At 38.9% G+C, this 21,916-nt stretch overlaps 1 protein-coding gene across 1 annotated transcript in view; it reads right to left on the reverse strand.

Moving 5' to 3' along the window:
- Window positions 1-2,387: 2,387 nt before the first annotated feature.
- Minpp1 (multiple inositol-polyphosphate phosphatase 1) overlaps window positions 2,388-21,916 on the reverse strand; it is a 30,343-nt gene continuing 10,814 nt past the window's right edge. Inside the window, exons 3-5 of the mRNA XM_004653194.2 lie at window positions 20,979-21,076; window positions 17,550-17,683; window positions 2,388-3,749 (exon numbers count right to left, since the gene is read on the reverse strand). Of these exons, the coding sequence (XP_004653251.2) occupies window positions 3,353-3,749; window positions 17,550-17,683; window positions 20,979-21,076 (629 nt within the window). The 3' untranslated portion in view covers window positions 2,388-3,352. The remainder of the gene's footprint in view (window positions 3,750-17,549; window positions 17,684-20,978; window positions 21,077-21,916) is intronic.

Raw genomic sequence — 21,916 nt, forward strand, 5'->3', positions numbered from 1 at the left:
ACAGACCTAGGGAACTCCATTAGTCAGATGAGGAGAGGAGAGACCCTTCTCTTGATCTCTGGTAAAGTGGAGATTGTAAGGGCAGATTTAAGGACACATGTGACACTTTGTGCATCTGGCTTTATGTATTGTATGTATGTATGTATGTATGTTTATGTATGTGTGTATGGTACTGGGGAATTGAACTTGGGTTATTGGGCTTTGCAGGCAAGTACCTTTAACTGCTGAGCCATCTCCCCAACCCCTGTGAAGACTTGTTTTAATGAACATTTCTTATCCTAGTACAACAAAAAGTACAGACACAAATTGCTTGGATCTACCAAATGGCTTAAAATAAGCACAAAAGATGCTGAATTGAGGCTGGTTTTAGAAATAATAAAATTATGAATTTTGTGTGGGTTCAGTAATAAGGTTTTAAAAGTTAACCTCCTTTCAGATTACCAGGTATGAAGCTCAAACTACCAACCTCTCACTAGAACATGACAAGTCTTTTCCTGCTGTGGACTGTCCCATAAACTACTATCCTCACACATGAAGGAACTGCAGAAGAAAAGATTTATGTGAGGCTTGTCTGTAAGTGAAACAGACAACCAGACGATTAGAAGAGCCAAGTCAGGAGACTGGTTACGAGACAACTGGGAGGTTGGTGACACAAATTCTGGGGACAGGTAGGCATAGCAAACTTCTGTAGCTCGGCAGATACTTTGAAGCTTACTCTTGGTAAAAGGCAGTTAAATTCCAAGTGTCATTGATAAACTATATAAAATACCATCTTAGAGAAATGTCCCCCAAATTTTTACTTTATAGTTTAGCTCCAAAATCCTTGACTTTATTCTTATCTGGTCATGCAGAAACCAGTACCCTTTCCTTGCAACATCTAACTCTGCTTGTGAGAATCTGTGTTCTGGGAAGAGCACATCAATTAAATTAAAAAAAAAAAAAAATTGGCCAGGCTTGGTCGCATGGGCCTTCAAACCCAGCTCTTCGGAGGCAATGGTGGGTGAATCACCTTCAGCTCAACACCAGCCTGGGATTACAATGTGACTTCTTTCAGGTCAGCATGGGCTAGCGTTGAGACCCTACGTTGAACAAAACCAAATGTATAAAATAAAGCCAGAATTTTGCAGAAGCAATCAGTGCTTTACGAATACTTACTTGAGGGCCAACTCTCTGCATCTTATCATTTCAATATGAAGTTCTGAACTCCAGATACATGTGCCACCTTGTGCATCTGGCTTATGTGGATACTAAGGAATCCTTGGGCTTTGCAGGCAAGTGCTTTAACACTTAAGCCATCTCTCCAGTCTGATACTTTAACTTTTAGTAAAATTAATATCTATATTAAAGTGAAAAAATATGAAGCAGTACACTTTAAAATTCCATTGCTCCTGCTTTTTCTTTGCTCTAATATATAAATGAGAACATTTTTTCCCCACTTGTTTTTAACTTCATAACTTACCACCCTCAAACCTAAAAGAACACCAAATAGCAGTTTCACCCCCAAATTTTCAAGTACACTCCCACTATAGTCATAGAAGAGTCTTCTTTGAAGAGAAACCAGACTGGGCATGGTGGCACATGCCTTTAATCTCAGCACTTGGGGGCAGAGGTAGGAGGACGGCTGAGTGAGTTGGCGGCCAGCCTGAGAATACACAGTGAATTCCAGGTCAGCCTGGGTTAAAGCAAGACCCTACCTCAAAATAATTATAAATAAATAAATCAGGTTAAATGAGAGAAAAACATTCATGCCTCTATACACCTTGTTGCCAGAGTGCAGTGCAGCATGTTGAAAGCCTAGGGCATCATAAGAAAAGGGAATCTCCATTCGCCTGTAGAAACCAGGCTCCCTGCAAAACCCGTCTTCTTCATTCTAGGACTAAAACATGAAGTAGATGCGCATCATTTATGAGGCCAGGTTCTCTCGATGAAAAGAATTGTGGTAAAGGCTGAAGAAGCTAGAGTCTGAGGCCAGCAGAGGTTGGCAGCAGCATCAGCTGCAGCAGCAGCAAAGGAACACACCACAACAAAGGCACGCGGGGAAACAGCACCTACCTCCTCAGACCTGGGTTGCCAGCACCCTCAATCCTTCCTCAAATGCCCCTGCATACTGGCCCAAGGATTCCAGATCCTGGCAAGCTGATAGCCAGTATTAACCATCACAACATTCATTTCTAAATAGTTACTCTTCTGGAATGATCAGTTTCTGAAAGTGCTTTTTTTTTTGGGAGGGGGGTTCAAGGTAGGGTCTCACTCTAGGCTCAGGCTAACCTGGGATTCACTGTGTAGTCTCAGGGTGGCCTTGAACCATGACACCATGCCCAGCAAAATCCCAACTTTTTACTCTCAATTACTGACTGACTTTCAACAAGGAAAGCAGAAGCACCTGGTAGTCACAAGATTTTGTTTATTGTAGCAAATACTCTCATGGCATTTGACATTACTCAGAACTATTTCTTTGAAATATCAAATCTAAAAAACTAAATCAGCCAGAATAAAGTCTTTATTGAAAAAGAAAATCAAACAACCAAAAGTATACTTTATGTAATAACAAAATAGAAAAATGAAAAGATAGTGAGGTAACAGACAGAAAAAACTTGAGTCTGTCCATTTGACTTGTCTTCCATTGTTCTTATATGTAAAATAGGTCTGATAATAATTTAAGATGGTCTTGCAAGACTTACTAGAAAGCTAAAGCAAATTACTAAAAAAAGTTTAAATATTTTATAAATAATATTAACAAAAATATTTCATTACACATAATGTCTTATTTCCTTGCAGGTTTCTTTTTAGATTAGTGTGTTTCTTAGTATTGTATCAAATTCACACTTAGATATATCAGACTTTCTTTGGAAGTCACACTCCTAGTTAATCATGGTATTTCTGCCTGAGCAAGACAATACTAGGAGTGTTTTACCTGAAGGAGGAAGAACTTTAGAATGAATGGTAATGTTCTTAAGACCCACAAAATCAAATTATAGATCATCCACCTGACATATTTGATAATCCAGTATTTTTCAAGTATCACTTTCAAATTATATTCTAGCTCTGTGAAGTTTCTTATATTTGTTAGAAAGGTTTCTTCTTATGTGTTAGAAAATTTTCATTCTTGAAAAACATTTAAATGTCAACTGTTTCTTTGAATAGGTATTTGTTTCCTTATAAGAGCTGCTCCAGTGAAGAATCATTTTTTACCTATCATGTCCAGACCCCAAAAGAAATTCAGTATTTTCTGTGAAAACACAAAAATACAAAGTAATTTGAAATCTTTCTATAATCAAGAAGTGACCGGCCTACTACAGGCACGATCGCCCTATGGGGAAGCAGCGCTGAGCTAAGAAGGCTCTCCGGCGGCTCAGAGCTCATCCGTTGTGCTGTTCCACTTTGGCAGCTCACACTCCTCACTGTCTTGACAGCTCTGAAGAATGTCCTGGTAGTGGCTCTTCAGATCCTCATACAAAGAAACAGTTTCCTGTGAGGGCACCAAGGGCAATACTTTTTCATTCAGTAACATTTGTACTTGGAATTCTTCTCTGGGAGTCTTAGCGTCTTCACAATGATAAAGCACAAATATGAGGTTTGAGGCATAAGGTACAATGTGGCCGCTTCGGAACTCCCGATGGGCTTGTTTTTCAAAATTATATGCTGTGAGGGGCTCCTTGTCTTTGAAGTAGCCCATGAGAGAAAGCAGAGGAAGAAGGGTCTCTGCATGACCAAACTGGAGGATGACTGGAGAAGAAACTGGCTGAGACCTTCAAAGAGAGATTAAAGGGAAAGTATATAAGTATATATAGTCATGTCATAAAACACAGTAACTGCTCTTAGTAAGATATAAATTTCTCATTTTTTAGAGCAACCCCATCTTTTAAATTCGTTTTATATAAATATATGCATGTATGTATAGCTGAAGCATATGGATGGAATTCTTTGTGGCAGAAAACTGAACTCTTTAAAATGTATTTATTTATCTGCAAGCAGAGAAAGAGAAAGCATGGGAGTGCCAGTGCTCTCATCGCTGCACGTGAACTCCAGACACTACACCACTTGTGTAGCTGGTTTTACATGGCGACTACAGAATCGAACTCAGGAAGCTAGGCTTTGTAAGCATGCATTTTAACCACTGAGCCATCTCTCTAGTCCATGAACTTTTTACACTAAAAATAATGTTGCAAGCCCAACTAAAATATATCACATAAAAAAAATAATAAAATGATAAAAATGATCCTTTTGTTGATAAAGGAACTTGAAACATGCTCATTTCAACACTGTATTGCCTAAGAATGAGGCCAAGCAAGTTTCAGGTACTTTAGAACAGGAAAGAAAAGTGCTTATTTTAAATGTGATAATAGTCTTGATATATAGAGCAATCCTTACTATAGAAGTTTGCAATATAAGAAACCAGTATTCTAAAAATCTAGTTAAATATGACAATATAGAAGATACATATATTTAAGACACAGAGTCAGAAGTGAAAGATGCGTCTTTCTTGTTTTCAGGAAGCTGTCTCTAATATCACAAAAAACAGGCTAAAGCCAGAGTCATCAAATATAATAGAACAAGATGTTGCTTGGAAATCCAAATGTACCTTTAGGAATAAAAACAACTTAAAACTGTTTTCATATATGTAACCAAGTAAAAATACTTTAAGTTTATGAAAGAATGCTAAATATAATGGAAAACTGAGCACAATTTGGGCTGAAGAGATAGTTCAGATGTTAAAGGAGCTTACCTAAAAAGCCTGACAGTCTGGGTTCAATTCCCTAGTACCCACGAGAGGCCAGATGCACGAAGTGGCGCATGCGTCTAGAGTTCACGTGCAGTGACAAGAGGACAGGGCGTGCCCATATTCCTCCATGTGTCTCTTTCTCCCCGCCCCCCCCCTCTCTCACACAAATGAGCATGATTCCATGTGACTATTTTTTACTTTCAAAATTTTTTTTCTCTATACTTCAAAGAATGTTGCCTGTAGCAGAAGGTCTTGCAACTTAAAGAGAAAGGATGACTAGAATTGCTTATATTAGTATGAAAGACCTTGAATTTGAAAAAAAAAAAAAGCTGCACACCATTTTTCAAACTGTAATAAAGAAGAGACTTTTCAAAGATCCATTTGGGTAATGTGTTAGCTGTAATAGAGCATGTCATTCCATACCAAGTGCCAGGCATCAGGCTAGTTTCTTTTCTAGAGATGGGGTGAGGAACAAGCAGTGAGGTAAAAGATCAAAAACAGGCAAAACACATTTCTGGCTCTTACAGATTAGCATCTGTCTACGTGTTAGGAAGACAAAGAAGAGGAGCAAACCCACTTTCTAAGGAGGAATTAAATAGGTTTGCTGAGAAGATGATGTTTGAAAGGCACCATGAACACACTGCGATTGTGTTTTAGAAAGTGCTGCCCACTGTAAGCTTATTACACAGCTAATTTACACTACAATGTAGACATCATCCTGTGCTTTTAGAAAAGAAAAAGGTTGAGGTTAGCTAACTTGCCTGTTATCTTTGAACCACCAAATAAACTTATTAGAAAAATGCCAAAGAATAGTTTAATGAAAATCTAATAACTTAGGCTTTCTACCCCCCAAGAAAAGTTACTGGCAAATGAGCAGAGTGACAGAGCGGAAGTGTGCTGGGCCTTAATCTGACTTATAAATTAAATTTTTGAAGAGATTAGTTTCCTTCAGGCAGAATACACTTAAATTTAGAATAACTTCACAGTTTGATTACTTGGCTCTGGAGTACAACCTCAAAAACTACAACATCTGCTGAAGTGAGCACAGTGAGTGAGGCACTCTGCAGCGTGGAAACCAGAGCACAGCCTGCTCAGGCCAGTCACCGCGCATCTCTCAGCCTCATTTGTGCGAAGTGAAGGTAAGTCCCCTTTCTTGTAGGGCTGTTGGACATGAGCTGCAGCAATAAAATATGTATAGCATAGAGCACTGAACCGATGCATGACAGGAGACAGCGATGGTGGCAGAAGAAGCTGAGCAGCTGCAGCAGCAGACCCGCTGGTCAGCATCCACACGCCTAGTCCAGGCCAGTTCTTTTCCCAAAATATCAGTGCCAGCATTTATACCAAAAGTACAACATACACACCACCACCACCCAAAGGTGGGAATGATCAGATTACTGTATGCTCATGTATTAACATGCCCAATATTTTTTAATTAAAAATAGTGCCACCATGCCTTTAATCTCAGCATTTGGGAGGCAGAGGTAGGAGGACTGCTGTGACTTCAAGGCCACTCTGAGTGAAACCCTACCTCAAAAAAACAAAATAAATAAATAAATAAATAATAAAATAAAATCACTTTAGCCCAGTTTTCCTTTGGGCAGAGAAAGAGCATTTCAGTATTTCAATACACTATCAGCTCAGGAAGACTGCACGATGTGTACTTTGACCGGTCACTAAGGCTCCAGGTATATGAATCTGAACTGGCTAATTAAAAAACCCCTTTTCACAACATCATAAAAGCACATGTACAGAGTAAGACAATGGGTTATTTGTTAAATTAGCCACTAGTCCTTCTCCAAGGATGTACAAAAGGCAAAGGCCACATTTCTAGGGGTTTTAATCTGAAATAATATCCAATGAAAAACTTCATTGTAAGGCAATGAAGACAGACAAACGAGAAAAGAGAAACCATATGATTAGATGCTGCTTCAAGTTTGAAAGACCATGCCTCTGGGAGGTTATCTGACCAGCTTCTGTCAGTCAGTCTAAGGCACTAGACGTTACTGTATTATATTCTCCACTCTGAATTTATTTTACTCAGTAATAAAGGGTGTGTTAAATATCTCAGTTTTTATTCGAGTTTTATCCATCTTTATCAACAGAAGGCACCTTTTAGTTTTATAGAACCAATATGTATCTAGGCCAAACCTCTAACTAGTCAGCTATCTGAACAGTGTGCTGTGGGTCCTGGGGTGGTATCCAGGCTCAACAGGATCTACTTCATGTTTCCTGCACATTCTTCTCCATATAAGAACCTACTCTTTATGATTACCAATCTCTACATCTTTTTCTTTCATTTCCCAATGGAGTAACTCCAACCACACAGGATTACAAAAACCACAAGAGAAAATGTGTCAAGTTAGTATCATGATACAGCATGACTTTTCTTTCTGATGGCACAGGTCAAGCATGACACAAAGATAAATATGCTGTCACTTATAACATGCTTTCTATAAACATACACTCTATACTTAAAACACATCAGCACCTAAAACAAGTTACCACTTTAAGGAACATGTGTAAATCATTCCTCAATGTACACAAAGCTATATCAGAATAGAATAAGAAGATATTTAATTGCTTTGGTATGTGTACATATGTATTTATACATATACATCTCTCTCTCTCTGTGTGTGTATAAAAGCCAAGACAGCAGACTGATACATTTGGTTTAAAGAAGTTTTTACCTCAGAGGTTAACAGTTAATAAAACAGAATGGAGATTGGAGGTGAAGCTTAGTGGCAATTAAGTCCTTAAGGCCCTGGATTTAAGTACCAGGACATGTGTGAGTATGCATACACCTGAACACATCCTTAAAACACTTTATAAAACAGGCTAACAACATGAACATAAGATAGGAACCCTAAAAAGGATTAAACTTATTTAAACACCATATATGTGTTTTAAATTTTTTTTTAATCTATTTATTTGCAAGTGAGGAGGGGGGAGGATATGGACACGCCAGGGCCTCCAGCCTCATGAGCCACTTTGTGTGTCTGACTTTATGTGGGTACTGGGGAATCCAACCCCAGTCATCAGGCTTGGTAGGCAAATGCCTTAACTGCTGAACCATCTCTCCAGTCTCTCTCTATATATTTTTTTAATAAACATTTTATTTAGCTAGTACAAGTTGAAAGTTCAACCTGGGATTTTTCTAAGCATTTACAAGCTAGTACCAAGTACAGTAAAGTCCACTGCCTTGGGAGGAACAGAATTTCCCGTTTATTTTTAGTAGTGCTGGAGATCAACGCCAGGGCTCTGTGCATGCTAGGCAAGTTGCCTACCACTAAAATATACTTCTGGCCATTTATTGGCTTTGTTTTCTTAGAGGCAAAGTCTCACTATATAGTCCAGGCTGGCCGTGAATTCACTCACTATATAGCCCAGGTTGGTCTTTAACTCATGGATCCTCCTGCTTCAGCCTCCCCAACAGTGGATTGACAAGACAGGTGCCACCCTGTACAGCTAAAGCACTTAAAAATATATATTTTGTTTATTTGAGAAAGAAAAAATGAGGCAGCGAGACAGAGAAAGAGAATGGGCATGCCAGGGCCTCTAGCCACTGCAAACGAACTCCATATGCATGTGCCACCTTGTGCATCTGGCTTATGTGGATACTGGGATCCTAGGTCCTTAGGCTTCACAGGCAAGCACCTTAATCACTAAGCCATCTCTCCAGCCCCATAGCTAATACACTTTCTAAAAATGTAACTTGATTTTCTCATTTTAAACACAACAAAATAGAACAGATCATTAAATGTATAAATTGAGTTTTTAAGGATAAAAGGCAGAATTTAGCACACTCTTAGCTACAACTAGAAGAGTGTCATTTTTGCTTAAGTCAAGGTCTCACTATGTAGTCCAGCCTGGCCTCCAACTTGTGATCCTCCTACTTTGGCACCAATCACATACAAGACTATGCTAAACAACTATGTGTTTTTAAATTTATCTTAAAAGTATTTCCATTAAATAATAGCTCAGAATACAAACTGTTGAAGTCTGGAACATAAATGTCTTTCTTCATTATTTGTTTTTCAATTTAGCTACCACTGGGGATTTAAGTAAAAATTTTAGAGATAATAAAGCAATCTTTTTGTTGCTGTTGTTGTTGATTCTTCAAGGTAGAGTCTCACTCTAGCCCAGGCTGACCTGGAATGCACTATGTAGTAGCAGGGTGGCCTTGAACCTATGGCAATCCTCCCACCTCTGCCTCCCCAATGCTGGGATTAAAGGTGTGTGCCATCACACCCAGCCAAATATGTAGCTCAGGCTGGCCTTGAACTCCTCATCCTCCTGCCTCTGCCTCTTCAGCAATATCCTTCTGGCATGTACCACCACAACCATCTATAAAACCATCTTTATTCTTAAGGCTCCAGAAGAAAATAGCCTTCTTGCTCAAGGCTCCCAGAAAAGTATAAGTAAAACATGTTAAAATCATAGTTCTAAGATATAAAATTCAAATGAACTTAGCCAATAGTTTTCACAGTTATTTTAAAAATCATACAGTTCAATAATGGCACATCTAGAAACCATAGATTGTTACTTGGAGATTTTCAGTGCCTGGGATGGATACCTCCCAGTGAGTCATTGGCCAAGGAGGTCTATGTTGCCTCCAAAACATTTATAGACTATTGCCAAGGCCCTGGGTTCCCTGTGAGAAAGAGATGGTAAGACCCTAATGCTGAAGATGTCACATGCCTGAGCAGCAAAGTCACTGAGAGACCAAGGTGGTGCTGAGCAGAAAACCTTCTCCCTGTTGCCCAGCCAACTGAAAGCTTGAAAAAAGCTGCACTGTATGCAGTCTTATGGGAGACACAAGTCATCAGCGGTGAAAACAGTGGACACTGGAAACCTCAAGTTTGGCCAGACAGGCCAAATGACTGAACAAGTGCAATAGTGGCATGACTGCTCTGGGGGAAACTAACTGCTCTCTAATTGGACTGAAGGCCCACTCTATGGGAGGGAATATGTGCCTGGTACTGAAAACCTAATCAAAAGCCTATGGCAGGAGGGGTCATGAGCCTTAGGGGTATAAAGCCTACTCTTGTCTGGATAAATGCATATATTAGTCTCACCAAATTGCCCTGAAATCACTACACTTAATGTTCATACTCATATATTAATGCTACTCTCACTTCTGGTTAGAGAAGCTTCTCTTTTCAGATGGCGATGTCCACTGGGATGGCCCAAAGGCAACATAGTGCTGAGAAGGAGGGATAGAGGAGTGACAAGAACTAAAACATCTCACACCCTCCAAGGCTCAGGGTCCATTGCGGAAGAGGTGGTGGAAAGAATGTAAGAGCCAAAGGAAGGGTACCACTTCTGACATACAACTATCCTGACAGAATTTGGCCTCAATATCCAAGACCTCACAGTGCCTAGCAATACCCACACAAGACAAAGTGAAAAATATGATGACATCAAATTAAAAGAGAGACTAATGGACAGAGGGAGGGGATATGACAGAGAGCAGAACTATGATGGAGAAAGTAGGGGAGTGGAGGGGAGGGAAATACCATGGTTTGTTGTCTGAAAGTATAGAGGTTGTCAATAAAAAAATACAAATTTTATATATATATATAAAATTTTAAAAATACAGTTCAAATCAGGGCTCCATTTCCAACTAAGAATGTCAGAATGCTTTTCTTAACTTGTAAAGGATGAGACCAAATCTAATTTCTACTTCATTGTTTGAAACTCAATCAGCAAAATTACCAGTTTGATGACTATAAAAACTGACCACTTCCATGGAAACACCTGTGTTGACAAGGAGAACCCTTTCCTTCCAAAGGGTTAATAAAATCCTTCTTAAAAGCAGCTTCTTATGATTAAGACTGTTTTTTTAAATAAGATTTACTCAAATTTCTATTTTTGAACAGATTTAAGCAGAATGTTCAATGAAAAACTATATCGTATTTCTATTCTAAATTATATCTGAATAGCAAAAAGAATTGTTTTTTTACAAAAATGGGAATCTGGGTCTCTTCAACTGTGGCACGTTGACAATGATGTGGAGTGTGTGTACACATACATAAAAGGAGTTCTCAATATTGCAATGTGAATATATGAGTATATGGTCCAATTTTCTTCAGAAGCTATTAAAAGTGTGTGCCAGGGTTTTATAAAGTAAATCAGTAACTTCCCCCTGCCCACTCCCAAAGGACAAAGAATTCATTTTGTTTCATGGCTCAGAGTTCAGTCATGTTCATTCAAGCTTGTACAGCTGGGCACACCATCATGGCGGCAGGAGCATGGCTGAGAAGGGATGTTCACTTCATGGCCAATCAGGAAACAGAGAGGCAAATCAGTAATTTCTGGGAGGAAGTAATTTGATTTTATTTGTAGGATCATGTTGCCCTTGGATCTAAGTGTTATAACTAAAGAATTCAATCTGGTTCTAAGCCATCTCATAGGAACTGCATTTTTTCCAGTCAATTCAGGCCCAGCCAATGTGTGAAAAAAACAAATCCTCAGTTTGTTCCCTGAATACATTCCAAGGATGGCATTAGAACTTTTCTGGGTTTCATTTTTAACCTTCTCTAAACCAGCTAAACCCAAGATACTGGCAGACAAATGGAAATAAGTATGTCTATGTTTGAATGAGGGAGTAATGATCTCTCTTTATTTCTCTCTCTCTCTACATACTAATCACAGGTAGCTAAGAGGACAAACTGGGGAAAATGTGAAAGAAATTACTATGTAGTTTATATAGCTCCATATCTAAGACTGCTAAGAGCATAAAAATTAATGTCCACTCATGCCATGTAGCTTTCTTTGTCAGTACCACTCAATAAACAGAGATGCTACAACACACATGAATTTCACAATCACTGTGCTGAGTGAAAGAAGCCAAACCAAAAAACATACATATTCATTAGCTCCATTACATGAATTCCAGAAAATACAAGCTAACCTACAGGGACAGAAAGCATACCAGTGGTCGCTTGGGAACAGGAATAGGGATTAGATTACAGAAGGTCATAGGGGCTAGGAGGATCACTCAGTGGAGGGCACAAGTTGTTGGTTCCTAGCACCCCCTCCCACACCACCATAAAAACAAAGTCACAAGGTGACTTTTAGATATGATTGATATTTTATTGTCTTGATTGTCGTGATGGTTTCATGGTTGTATATAGATTATAAATTCAGCAGATTGTACACTTTAAATATAAGAAATGATTTTATGTTAATTATACCTCAACAATGTTGTAAGAAAAATACATCAAAGTAAACTTAGAAGGAAAGGTCGAATGAATGGTCTTTCTCAAATTAATCTTCCCTTCCTATCTAGTGTTCTTACATAAATATCCTCCAAACTGGGATGAGAATTTCTAGAGGTGATAATCTAAATGTATATGCCTTTTCATACCTGAAAAGATACATTTCTAAGAACTTTAAGAAGCGAGTTAACCAAAAACAGTTCCCTATTTATGGAACCCCCTACCCTGACACACACGCTAGTGCCTAAGATGTCAATATTGCCATCTAACGTTAAAGTTTGGAATTACACAAACTAAAAAACCTCATTCAACTACAAAATCTGAAAATACCAAAAACATGAGACCATCAAAAAATATTCATCACTACCAAGTAGATACTTGGGACATATCTGCTAAGTCATAAAGATATTTTGTAAAGAAACTACCAACTTTTCTCAAACAGACTTATTAGTCAGAGTTCTCTAGAGAAACAGAACCTACAGAATGAACTGTATTAAAAAAAGAATTTGTTGGATTAGCTTATGACAGTCCAACTATAGCAGTCAGGGAACTTGGTAGGTATTCATGCCACATTTTCCCTGCCATCATGGAGTTTCCCTTCAAGTCTGTAAGCCAGCATAAACCCTTTCCTCCCACAACCTGATTCTGGTTGGTGTTTGTCCAGAAACATGAAGGTAACTGCAACAGTAAAATTGGTATGAGAAGTAGGATCATTGCTGCTATAAACCTAAACCTGTGTGGCTTTTGGAACTGATTTACAGGAGGAATATGGATTGGAGACCATGGTCTAAGAGATGCTTAGCAGTGCTCTAAGTACAGCTTGATGGACTCTGGTCAGAATTTAAAGACCTGAATGCAGTAAGAGCTGTGAGGTTTGGTTTGAGAGGAAGAAAGAAGTTTGTCAGGACTGGTCTATAAGCAGCTGTATGCGAGGCTTGCTGCATTCTGCCTGTCTGGGTCCTAAGAACTTGTGCAGGGTTGTGTTTCACAGAAAAATGGACCACTGTGAGCAGATGGATACGACACAGAAAGAAATGAAAGCTGCAGGCTAACAACAGTTGAGTTCAGCTGCAATTGTTTGAAAGATTACAACTACTGAGATCAGGCCATCTGTTCTGCACTGGGACAGCAGGAAGAATGCAGACTCTTGAAAGAAATCTGAATGCAGAATATTTTCCTGTTCGCCAAAGTCAGTGTTATTCCATTCCCTGACTGCCTCAGTCCCTACCCCAGATTCACAATGCCCAATGCCATCTTCTGTACTATAAATATTTATTCTGTGCCACTGTGGATTATTTTTCTTTTAAATTGATCAGTTAGGGACCTTGGACTACTGGGACATTTGAACAGTGTTGAGACTGATAAAACTATGGGGACTTTTAAAGTTGGACTGACTTGTATTACATTTTACGTCATGGATGGTTATCAGTTTGTGGGGGCCAGAGTGAAATGTGGTAGTCTGATTTAGGTGTCCCCATAAACTTAAGTGTTGTGAATGCTTAATCCCCAGCTGATGCCATCTGGTAACTGCAGCCTTGTTGGAGGTGGTGTTGAGGGTGGGCTTGTGGGTGCTAAACCAGCTTCTTCTTGCTAGTATTTGGCACATTCTCCTGCTGCTGTTGTCCGCCTGATATTTACTAAGAGGTGACGTTCAGCCTCTGCTCATGCTGCAGTTTCCCTTGACACCATGGAGCTTCCTCTCCAGACTGTAAGCCAAAATAAATCCTTACCTCCCAGCAGCTGGTTTTGGCTTTGTGTCAGTAAAGAGGTGATGTAAACACAGACTAATTAATATTGCATTCCTGTCAGCAATGAATGAGGTTTCCTGTGCTGAGACATCTCAATAGGTAAATCCTTTTTATTTACCCAATTTAAGGAGAAGTTAGTGGTTATTTTACTATAAATTTGCTATCCAATGGAGGCAAACATCCTTTCATGTGCTCACTTGCTGTCCATATACCTTCTTTAAGGAAGTCTGCTTAAACATTTGCACTTCTGGGGGGTGGAGGGTGGCACTGGGAATCTAACACAGGGACTTGTGCATGTTAGGACCTACTCTATTGCTGAGCCACAGCCTACTCTTCTTTTGTAGTTTTTAAGAAAATGGACTGTTTTCTTATTGAAAACAATCTTATTCTGTATATGTTCTGGATTCACATCCCTTCTCATATGCATACATGCTTTCCAAGTATCTTCTCAGAGTTCACTGACTATGAAGATATCATTTCCTCAATAGTATCTTTTGAAGTGAAAAGTTTTACATTCTTTTAGGTATTTTATTTATTTATTTGCTTATTAGACAAAGAGAGAGAAAGGCAGATAGATAGAGAATGGGCAGGCCAGGACCTCCAGCCACTACAAACAAACTCCAGATGCATGCACCCCCTTGTACATCTGGTTTATGTGGGTACTGGAGGATTTAATCTGGGCCTTTATGCTTCTCAGGCAAGCATCTTAACCACTAAGCCATCTCTCCAGCCTAAGTTTTACATTTTGAAATTTTACTTTAGCAGTTTTGTTAATGGATCCTGGAATACATTAATAAAACCTTCCCCAATCTAAAGCCATGCATATGCACCCCTATGCTTTCTTCTCAGAGTTTTAGCTTTTATAGTGAGGCCATTACTCATATTCTTTTTAAATTTATTTATTTATTTTTAGTTTTGGTTTTTCAAGGTAGAGTCTCTCGCTCAGGCTAACCTGAAATTCACTATGTAGATTCAGGTTGACCTTGAATTTATAGTAATCCTCCTACCTCTGCCTACTGAGTGCTGGGATTAAGGGCATATGCTACCATGCTGGACTTGAAAACTTTCTATTACAATTTTTACACATTTTCATAATGTATCTTGATCATAATCCCCTCTCATTACTTTCTCTTGCCTCCTTTCCCTTAATCCATTCCAGTGAACCCCATCCTCCCCATTTACTTTAAATCATCTCTAGATTACTTATAATAGCAAATACTACATAAATTGTTATTCTACCGTGTTAGGCAGGAAATAAGTCAAATAAAAGTCTACATAATTTCAGAAAATATGGATTATTTTTCAAGTTTTAGATCCATATTTCATTGAATCCACAGATGGCAACCTCATGAGTATAGCTGGCCTCCTGCATATATGCTTGTGGTGGTTTGATTCAGGTGTCCTCCATAAACTTAGGTATTCTGAATGCTAGGTTCCTAGCTGGTGGTAATTTGGGAACTGGAGCCTCCTGGGAGTGACTTATTGTGGGGGGTGGGTTTATGGTAGTTACAGCCTGTTTCCCATTGCCAATGTTCTCCTGCTGCTGTTGTCCACTTGCTGTGGCAAAGGTGATGTCCACCCTCTGCTCATGCCAACATTTTCCCTGCCATCAGGGAGCGTCCCCTCAAGCCTGTAAGCCAAAATAAAGCCTTTCCTCCCACAAGGTGCTTTTGTTCAGGTGTCTTCTGCCAGCAACTCTAACTGCAACAATGTTTATGTTTTATGACTTTAGTCATCCTGTGAGCTGGCCATGATAATAGTTTTAAGGTAAGTTTGAAAGGGTTTGTTTTTGAGGAAGGGTCTTGTGATGTAGCCAAGTTGACCTCAAACATAATTCTCCTGCCTTAGCATCCAGCATGCTAGTATTACAGATATATACCACCATATTAGGCTTTATGGTTAAGTTTTGAAGTCAGGTAGTTTTTCAAAATCATTTTAGTTTTTCTCAGTCCTTTCAGTTCCTGTGTAACTTTTGAAATTAGCTTCTCAGTTTCTAAAAGAAACACTGTAATTTTTGTAAGAATTCCACTCAATCAATAAAATACTACTAAGACTGGATTTTGCAATTTACAGAAATATTGTATCTCTCAATTCATCTGGAATTTATCTCTGTAATGTTATAGTTTTCAGTGTAAAGAAATTTTCATATATTTTATTTTAAAACAACACTAATAAATTTTTAATTGCCTAAAATTTAAATCTAGAATCAAATTATAATGTGAAGATTCAAAAAAGTTATTTTAAAATTTTCCTGACACATTTTTAAATGTATCATGCCTCACATTCAACATTGAGTCAATGAACAAAGACCAAATAGGAGGGCTGGAGAGATGGCACAGCGGTTAAGGCAGTTGCTTCCAAAGCCTAAGGACCTAGGTTTGATTTCCTAGTACCTACGTAAAATAGATGCACAAGATGGTACATGTCTGAAGTTTGTTTGCAGTAGCTACAGGCCCTGGTGTACCCATTTGCTCTATCTCTCTTTCCCAAAAAAATGAATACTTTAAAAATATTTTTAAGAAAAGACCAAACAGAAAAGGTCTGTTATCTCATAAAGTCTATGGGTTATAAACAATTTACAACGTAAAGCAGGAAAAAAAATCCTATCTTAAGGAAGGTATTATCTTTACTGAAAGCCACAGAAATTTCTGGTAGAAAAAAAAAAACATAAATAATAAACTTGTTTTGCTTGCTTATTTGTTAACCCAGGAAAGCTCTACAAATTAGTTCTGTGTTCTCAATTAAAATATACTGATACAGGGCTGGAGAGATGGCTTAGCGGTTAAGCGCTTGCCTGTGAAGCCTAAGGACCCCGGTTCGAGGCTCGGTTCCCCAGGTCCCACGTTAGCCAGATGCACAAGTGGGTATATGTGTCTGGAGTTCGTTTGCAGAGGCTGGAAGCCCTGGCGCGCCCATTCTCTCCCTCTCCCTCTATCTGTCTTTCTCTCTGTGTCTGTCGCTCCCAAATAAATAAATAAATAAATAATAAAAAAATAAAATATTTTAAAATATACTGATATAAATAACAGTAATATATTGATACAAATAACAGTTAATCTTATAAATACAACAAAACACATCACCTCTAGTCTTTATCTCATGTTTATGGAATTTTTGTCACTATCAAATAAAATGGAGTAGAAATTCTATCCAGTGTTCATGCCATGAATCTCCTTTTTTAATTTAATTTTCGAGACCACATACATACATAGCATGCCCTCTATCACTAATTTCTACCCCAAACTCATAAAAGAAGTATGAATGCTAACAAAGGGTTTTTTTTAAATGAGAAATTCCTCTTTAAAATAAAAATACACATACTGATATTAGGAGTCATGTATAAGAGCTCATAATCACTGTAATGCAACAGACACTGTATAAATGCCCAGTGACACATCAGATGGTCAAAATAGTCATATCACCAAAAGTTAAGTTGTAATGAAAACAAACTAGTACTATATATAATAATACAATAAATATTAAAAATGTAATGTTGAGGCGGGGAAAAAAAGCAAGTTCCAGAGGACAATATGCTTATAAGCAAAATGAACATAATGCTTAGACAATATCAATTACTATATTATATTTGCAAGCAGAGAGAGAATGGGCATGCCAGGGCCTCTAGCCACTGCAAACAAATGTCAGATGCATGTGCCTTTTTGTATATCCAAATTTACATGGGTACTGAGGGATCAAACCTGGGTCATTATGCTTTGCAGGCCATCTCTTCAGGCCACATATTAATTTTTTAAATGAGCTCCCCCCCCAAAAAAAAACAAAGCCATGCATTATAAGGTACCTTCTAGAAACTTAATAGCAAACTCAGAAGGACTTCACATTTTTCAAAGTTGTTACCTTTGCTTCTGTTCAACTGCTCTGTCCAAATGCTGAAAGATATCCTGAAACAAGGTGCAACTGGATCGGCTATTAATGGTATAGCCATAACTTCTTTTCCAATATTGTTTCAGATCATTTAAATATTCTAATACCTAAAAAGAAAATTTTCCGTTATTTCTAATAGTTCCTATAAGTGTAACACATTTGCTGATTTAAGAATTCTCTGAAAAAAGTTAATTAATTGTATTCTAAAAATCTTAATGGACTCTTAGCAGTCCTACTCTGTATTTGCTATTTTTCAGGCATTTAGGAATGGGTCTTGAAGGTCCAGGGTACACTCTGTTGCCTGCAATCTCTGCTGCATCAGAAGCTGACACAGGGCTTGGAGGTAAATAAAAGACACTGTTCTTGGCCCCTTTCTTCTAAAATTATACTAATTGGTGAATTAGGAATTTTAAAGAACTTTTAGACAAAACAAGAGTTCCTAAAAAAACTAAGTAGAAGTCAAGCTGGAGGGATGGCTCAGTGGCTACAGGTTCTTGCTTTCAAAGCCTGCTAGCCTGGAGTCGATCCTCCCTAGTACCATGCAAAGTGGCACAAGCATCTGTGATCCCACCTGCCAATGACAATGGAGGCAGAGCCAGGGCATCAAAAGCTAGGCTAGCTAATTTGTATTTTTGAATAAAAAATTTAATTTACTTTTTACAACAATCCTCCTACCTCTGCCTCCCAAGTGCTGGGATTAAAGGTATGTGACATAATAGCAAGATGAATTTTTTTTTTGAGATATCTGTGAAAACATATCTTTTTATCTATGATGTATTTATATTATATATACTTATACATAACACAAATAATATATATATACATACATATATATATATATGTGTATATATATATATATATATATATATTTGTATGTGTTATAGCTATGTAGAATGTTCTTGTTTAGATGCATGACCAAACATTTGAAGGTGAAGTGTCCTGATGTGTGAAAATACAAATCAAATATATATGGTAGACAAAATAAATGACTCGTATGATGTCTATATCCCAATCTCCAGACAGCCAAAGAATGTTACTGTACATGGCAGGGAATCTTGAGAGATGATTAATTATGGAGCTTGGGGTGAGGAGGTTATCCTGAACTATCTGGATAAACCCACCGTAGTCCACAAGCCTTAGAAGGTGTAGGCAGTAGGGCAGTAAGAGCTGAGATGGAACCACAGCAGCAGAGGCTGGGGTCATGCAAGGAACACAGAAGCCTGTGCAAGTGGAAAGCGCAGGGAGCACTTTCCCTGGAGCCTTCACAGCTGTGCTGGAACCTTAATGAGCTCTGTACCACTCGTTTTAGATTTCTGACCTCCAGAGCTGTAGGATAACAAATTTATGTTGTTTCAAGCCACTAAAAGTATAGTAACCTTATATATAAGCAGTAGAAATCTAGCATATGTTATATATATATATATGTACAAATGTCTACATAATTGAGATAAAGTTCAAGGCCAGCCTGAGATTAATTCCAGGTCAGCCTTGGTTACAGTGAGACCCTACCTCAAAAAAACAAAAAATATAAACAACAAAACTCACATCTGCCAGGGACGATGGCACATGCCTTTAATCCCAGCACTTGGGAGGCAGAGGCAGAAGGAGCACTGTGAGTTGGAAGCCAGCCTGGAACTACGTAGTGAATCCCAGGTCGGCCTACACAAGAGACGCTACCTCAGAAAACCAATAAACAAACAAATAAAGAGACAAAGGAAGAAAAGATCAAGCGGCGTTAAAGTCTCAAGTTACAGAAACACACCAGAGGCAGTACTTAGCAGCTATGGAGTCAAAGCACAGAAATACTGTTACTTTAACCCAGGTTTTAACTTCAGACCAAAGAAATTCCTAACAGAAGTGGAAAAGAAGATGCACAAAAGCAAGAGCACAGTGTCCAAAAAGGGGAGGGGAGGGGAGGGGAGGGGAGGGGAGGGGAGGGGAGGGGAGGGGAGGGGAGGGGAGGGGAGGGGAGGGGAGGGGAGGGGAGGGGAGGACGAGTCAGCAGGGCTGGTTTTGAGCACGTCAAGGAGAGCAGCCTGCGCAAGAATGAGGCGGCATCAGTCTTTACAAGTAAGGGGCCATAAGGACAAAGCTACTGAAAACCGGGGAGGGGCAGACAGCAGGAAGGCAGGCAAATTACATCCTAAATATCCCAACAACTAGAATAAGGTAGGTAAATAAGTTCTGCCAAATAGTAAATTTCCCTTTCGTCAGTGTTCATCACTGGCACCACACTGACATGACTGGTGGCATGGAAGTGAAACACAGTGCGCGTGAGTACTGCGGTGCTCAGCACCCTCCGTCATCCATCCACACGGGGTCTTTTACTTTTCTTTCCGCTCTCCCAACTGAGTCCCACTGTGCTGACAAATAACACCGTCATTATCTTTGATCAGTCACTGGTCTGCTTAAGTCTGAGCAACACAAGGCAGAACTCACCTCCAACTACACATTAGCTCTCGGCTTCAAATCCTGCGATGTGGCACACGGTATATGTCTTTTTAGAATTTAAAGACTTTTGGAAGTTACTGGTTTCCATATGGAACACTGAAGGTTTTATATAAGGATAACTAAGATTACAAAAGGGCACAGTCCTTTATGACCCACATTTACAACTCTCTCCTGCCCTACCCTCTGTGAGTTCCAGCTCCCAAGAATCAACCAAAATTTATCTTCCTTTAAGTCATCAGAAGCCTGTCTATACTTGTTCTACTGTCCTGAAGTCAGAGTTATATGGAGAGGGAAAAAAAAAAAAAAAAAAGAAAGAAAGAAATGAAGTAGGAAGGTAGAAATCACAGGTGAATCACTGCCACCATGAGGTAGAACGGTGAATTCTACTTTTACAGAAACTATTATAAAACTATCAGGTCTTCAGAAAATCATTCTCTATGAGCTTTGGCTACCTATATAAAGAATAACTTGAAGCCTGGCGTGGTGGAGCATGCCTTTAATCCCAGCACTCGGGAGGCAGAGGTAGGAGGATTGCCATGAGTTCAAGGCCACCCTGAGATGACAGAGTTAATTCCAGGTCAGCCTGGACCAGAGTGAAACCCTACCTCGAACCCCCCCCCCCAAAAAAGAAGAATAACTTGGTTTTCCACTGAATGTACAACCTCTTCCAACAGTAAAATTTGATGACAATTAAAGTAACTGTTTAAATGGGACATGAGAAAGGGAAGCACTGGAAATCAAACCATCACCCATTTTCAGTGTTCTATGAACACAAACTATTCAGAAGGTCATAAGGCCTGCTTGAACATTAATATCTCCCCACCCTAAACCCACTCTCTTTGCAGTGCTGGAGAGATCAAACCTACAGCTTCATGCTAGCCAAAGGTCTACCTCTGAGCTATACCCAACCCCAATCTCTAGTTAGGAAAATTACAGGTAGAAATAACTTACCTTTGCATCATCTATGTCAAAAACATCACACCAAGGAGAGTTAACACCTTTAATTGCCAGGTCGAATGAGCAGGTGAAAAAAGCTACCTGAATTAAATCTGGGGGGAAAACAAAGTAAAATTTTATGGGTTATTAGCTTCTGCAACCTTTTGTTTTTCTTTTTTTTAATTTAATTTTTATTAACATTTTCCATGATTATAAAAAACATCCCATGGTAATACCCTCCCTCTCCCCCACACACTTTCCCCTTTGACATTCTATTCTTCATCATATTACCTCCCCATCTCAATCATTGTTCTTACATATATACAATACCAACCTATTAAGTACCCTCCTCCCTTCCTTTCTCTTCTTTATGCAACCTTTTTTAAAAGCTAAGTACCTGTAGAATGCTATTTGCATAGCTGAAAAAAATTGGGCACGGCTTGGTTTGGAGAAGAGACTTGGTTTTGTTGTTTTCCTAACTATGGCAGAATTAGGAGTTTATCTGTACGATGCGAGGGTAGAACTACAACTATCAGGAAGAAACTGGGAGGAGGGCTACTTTTTACTCAGTCCAGTGAAACTAAAAAACCTTCTGGAAATGGCACTGGTTGTGTTTAGCATTTAAAACCAGATGGTTCCTAAGAGCAAATATGCCTACCTAACTCAACAAAAAAGTTAAGCCAAGGACTTACTAGGTTAAACAGAACTTGATTTTTGTAATTTTTAGAGGGTTGGAAAAGTGCTAAAACTATAAACGCTCTTGTACCCAACCCAAAAATTAGGAACACTGCATCTATTTTTTTTTAAATTTTTATTTATTTATTTGAGAGCGATAGACACAGAGAGAAAGACAGATAGAGGGAGAGAGAGAGAATGGGTGCTCCAGGGCTTCCAGCCTCTGCAAACGAACTCCAGATGTGTGCGCCCCCTTGTGCATCTGGCTAACGTGGGAC

Source organism: Jaculus jaculus, chromosome 1, assembly GCF_020740685.1.
Source record: "Jaculus jaculus isolate mJacJac1 chromosome 1, mJacJac1.mat.Y.cur, whole genome shotgun sequence".
Lineage (NCBI taxonomy): Eukaryota > Metazoa > Chordata > Mammalia > Rodentia > Dipodidae > Jaculus > Jaculus jaculus.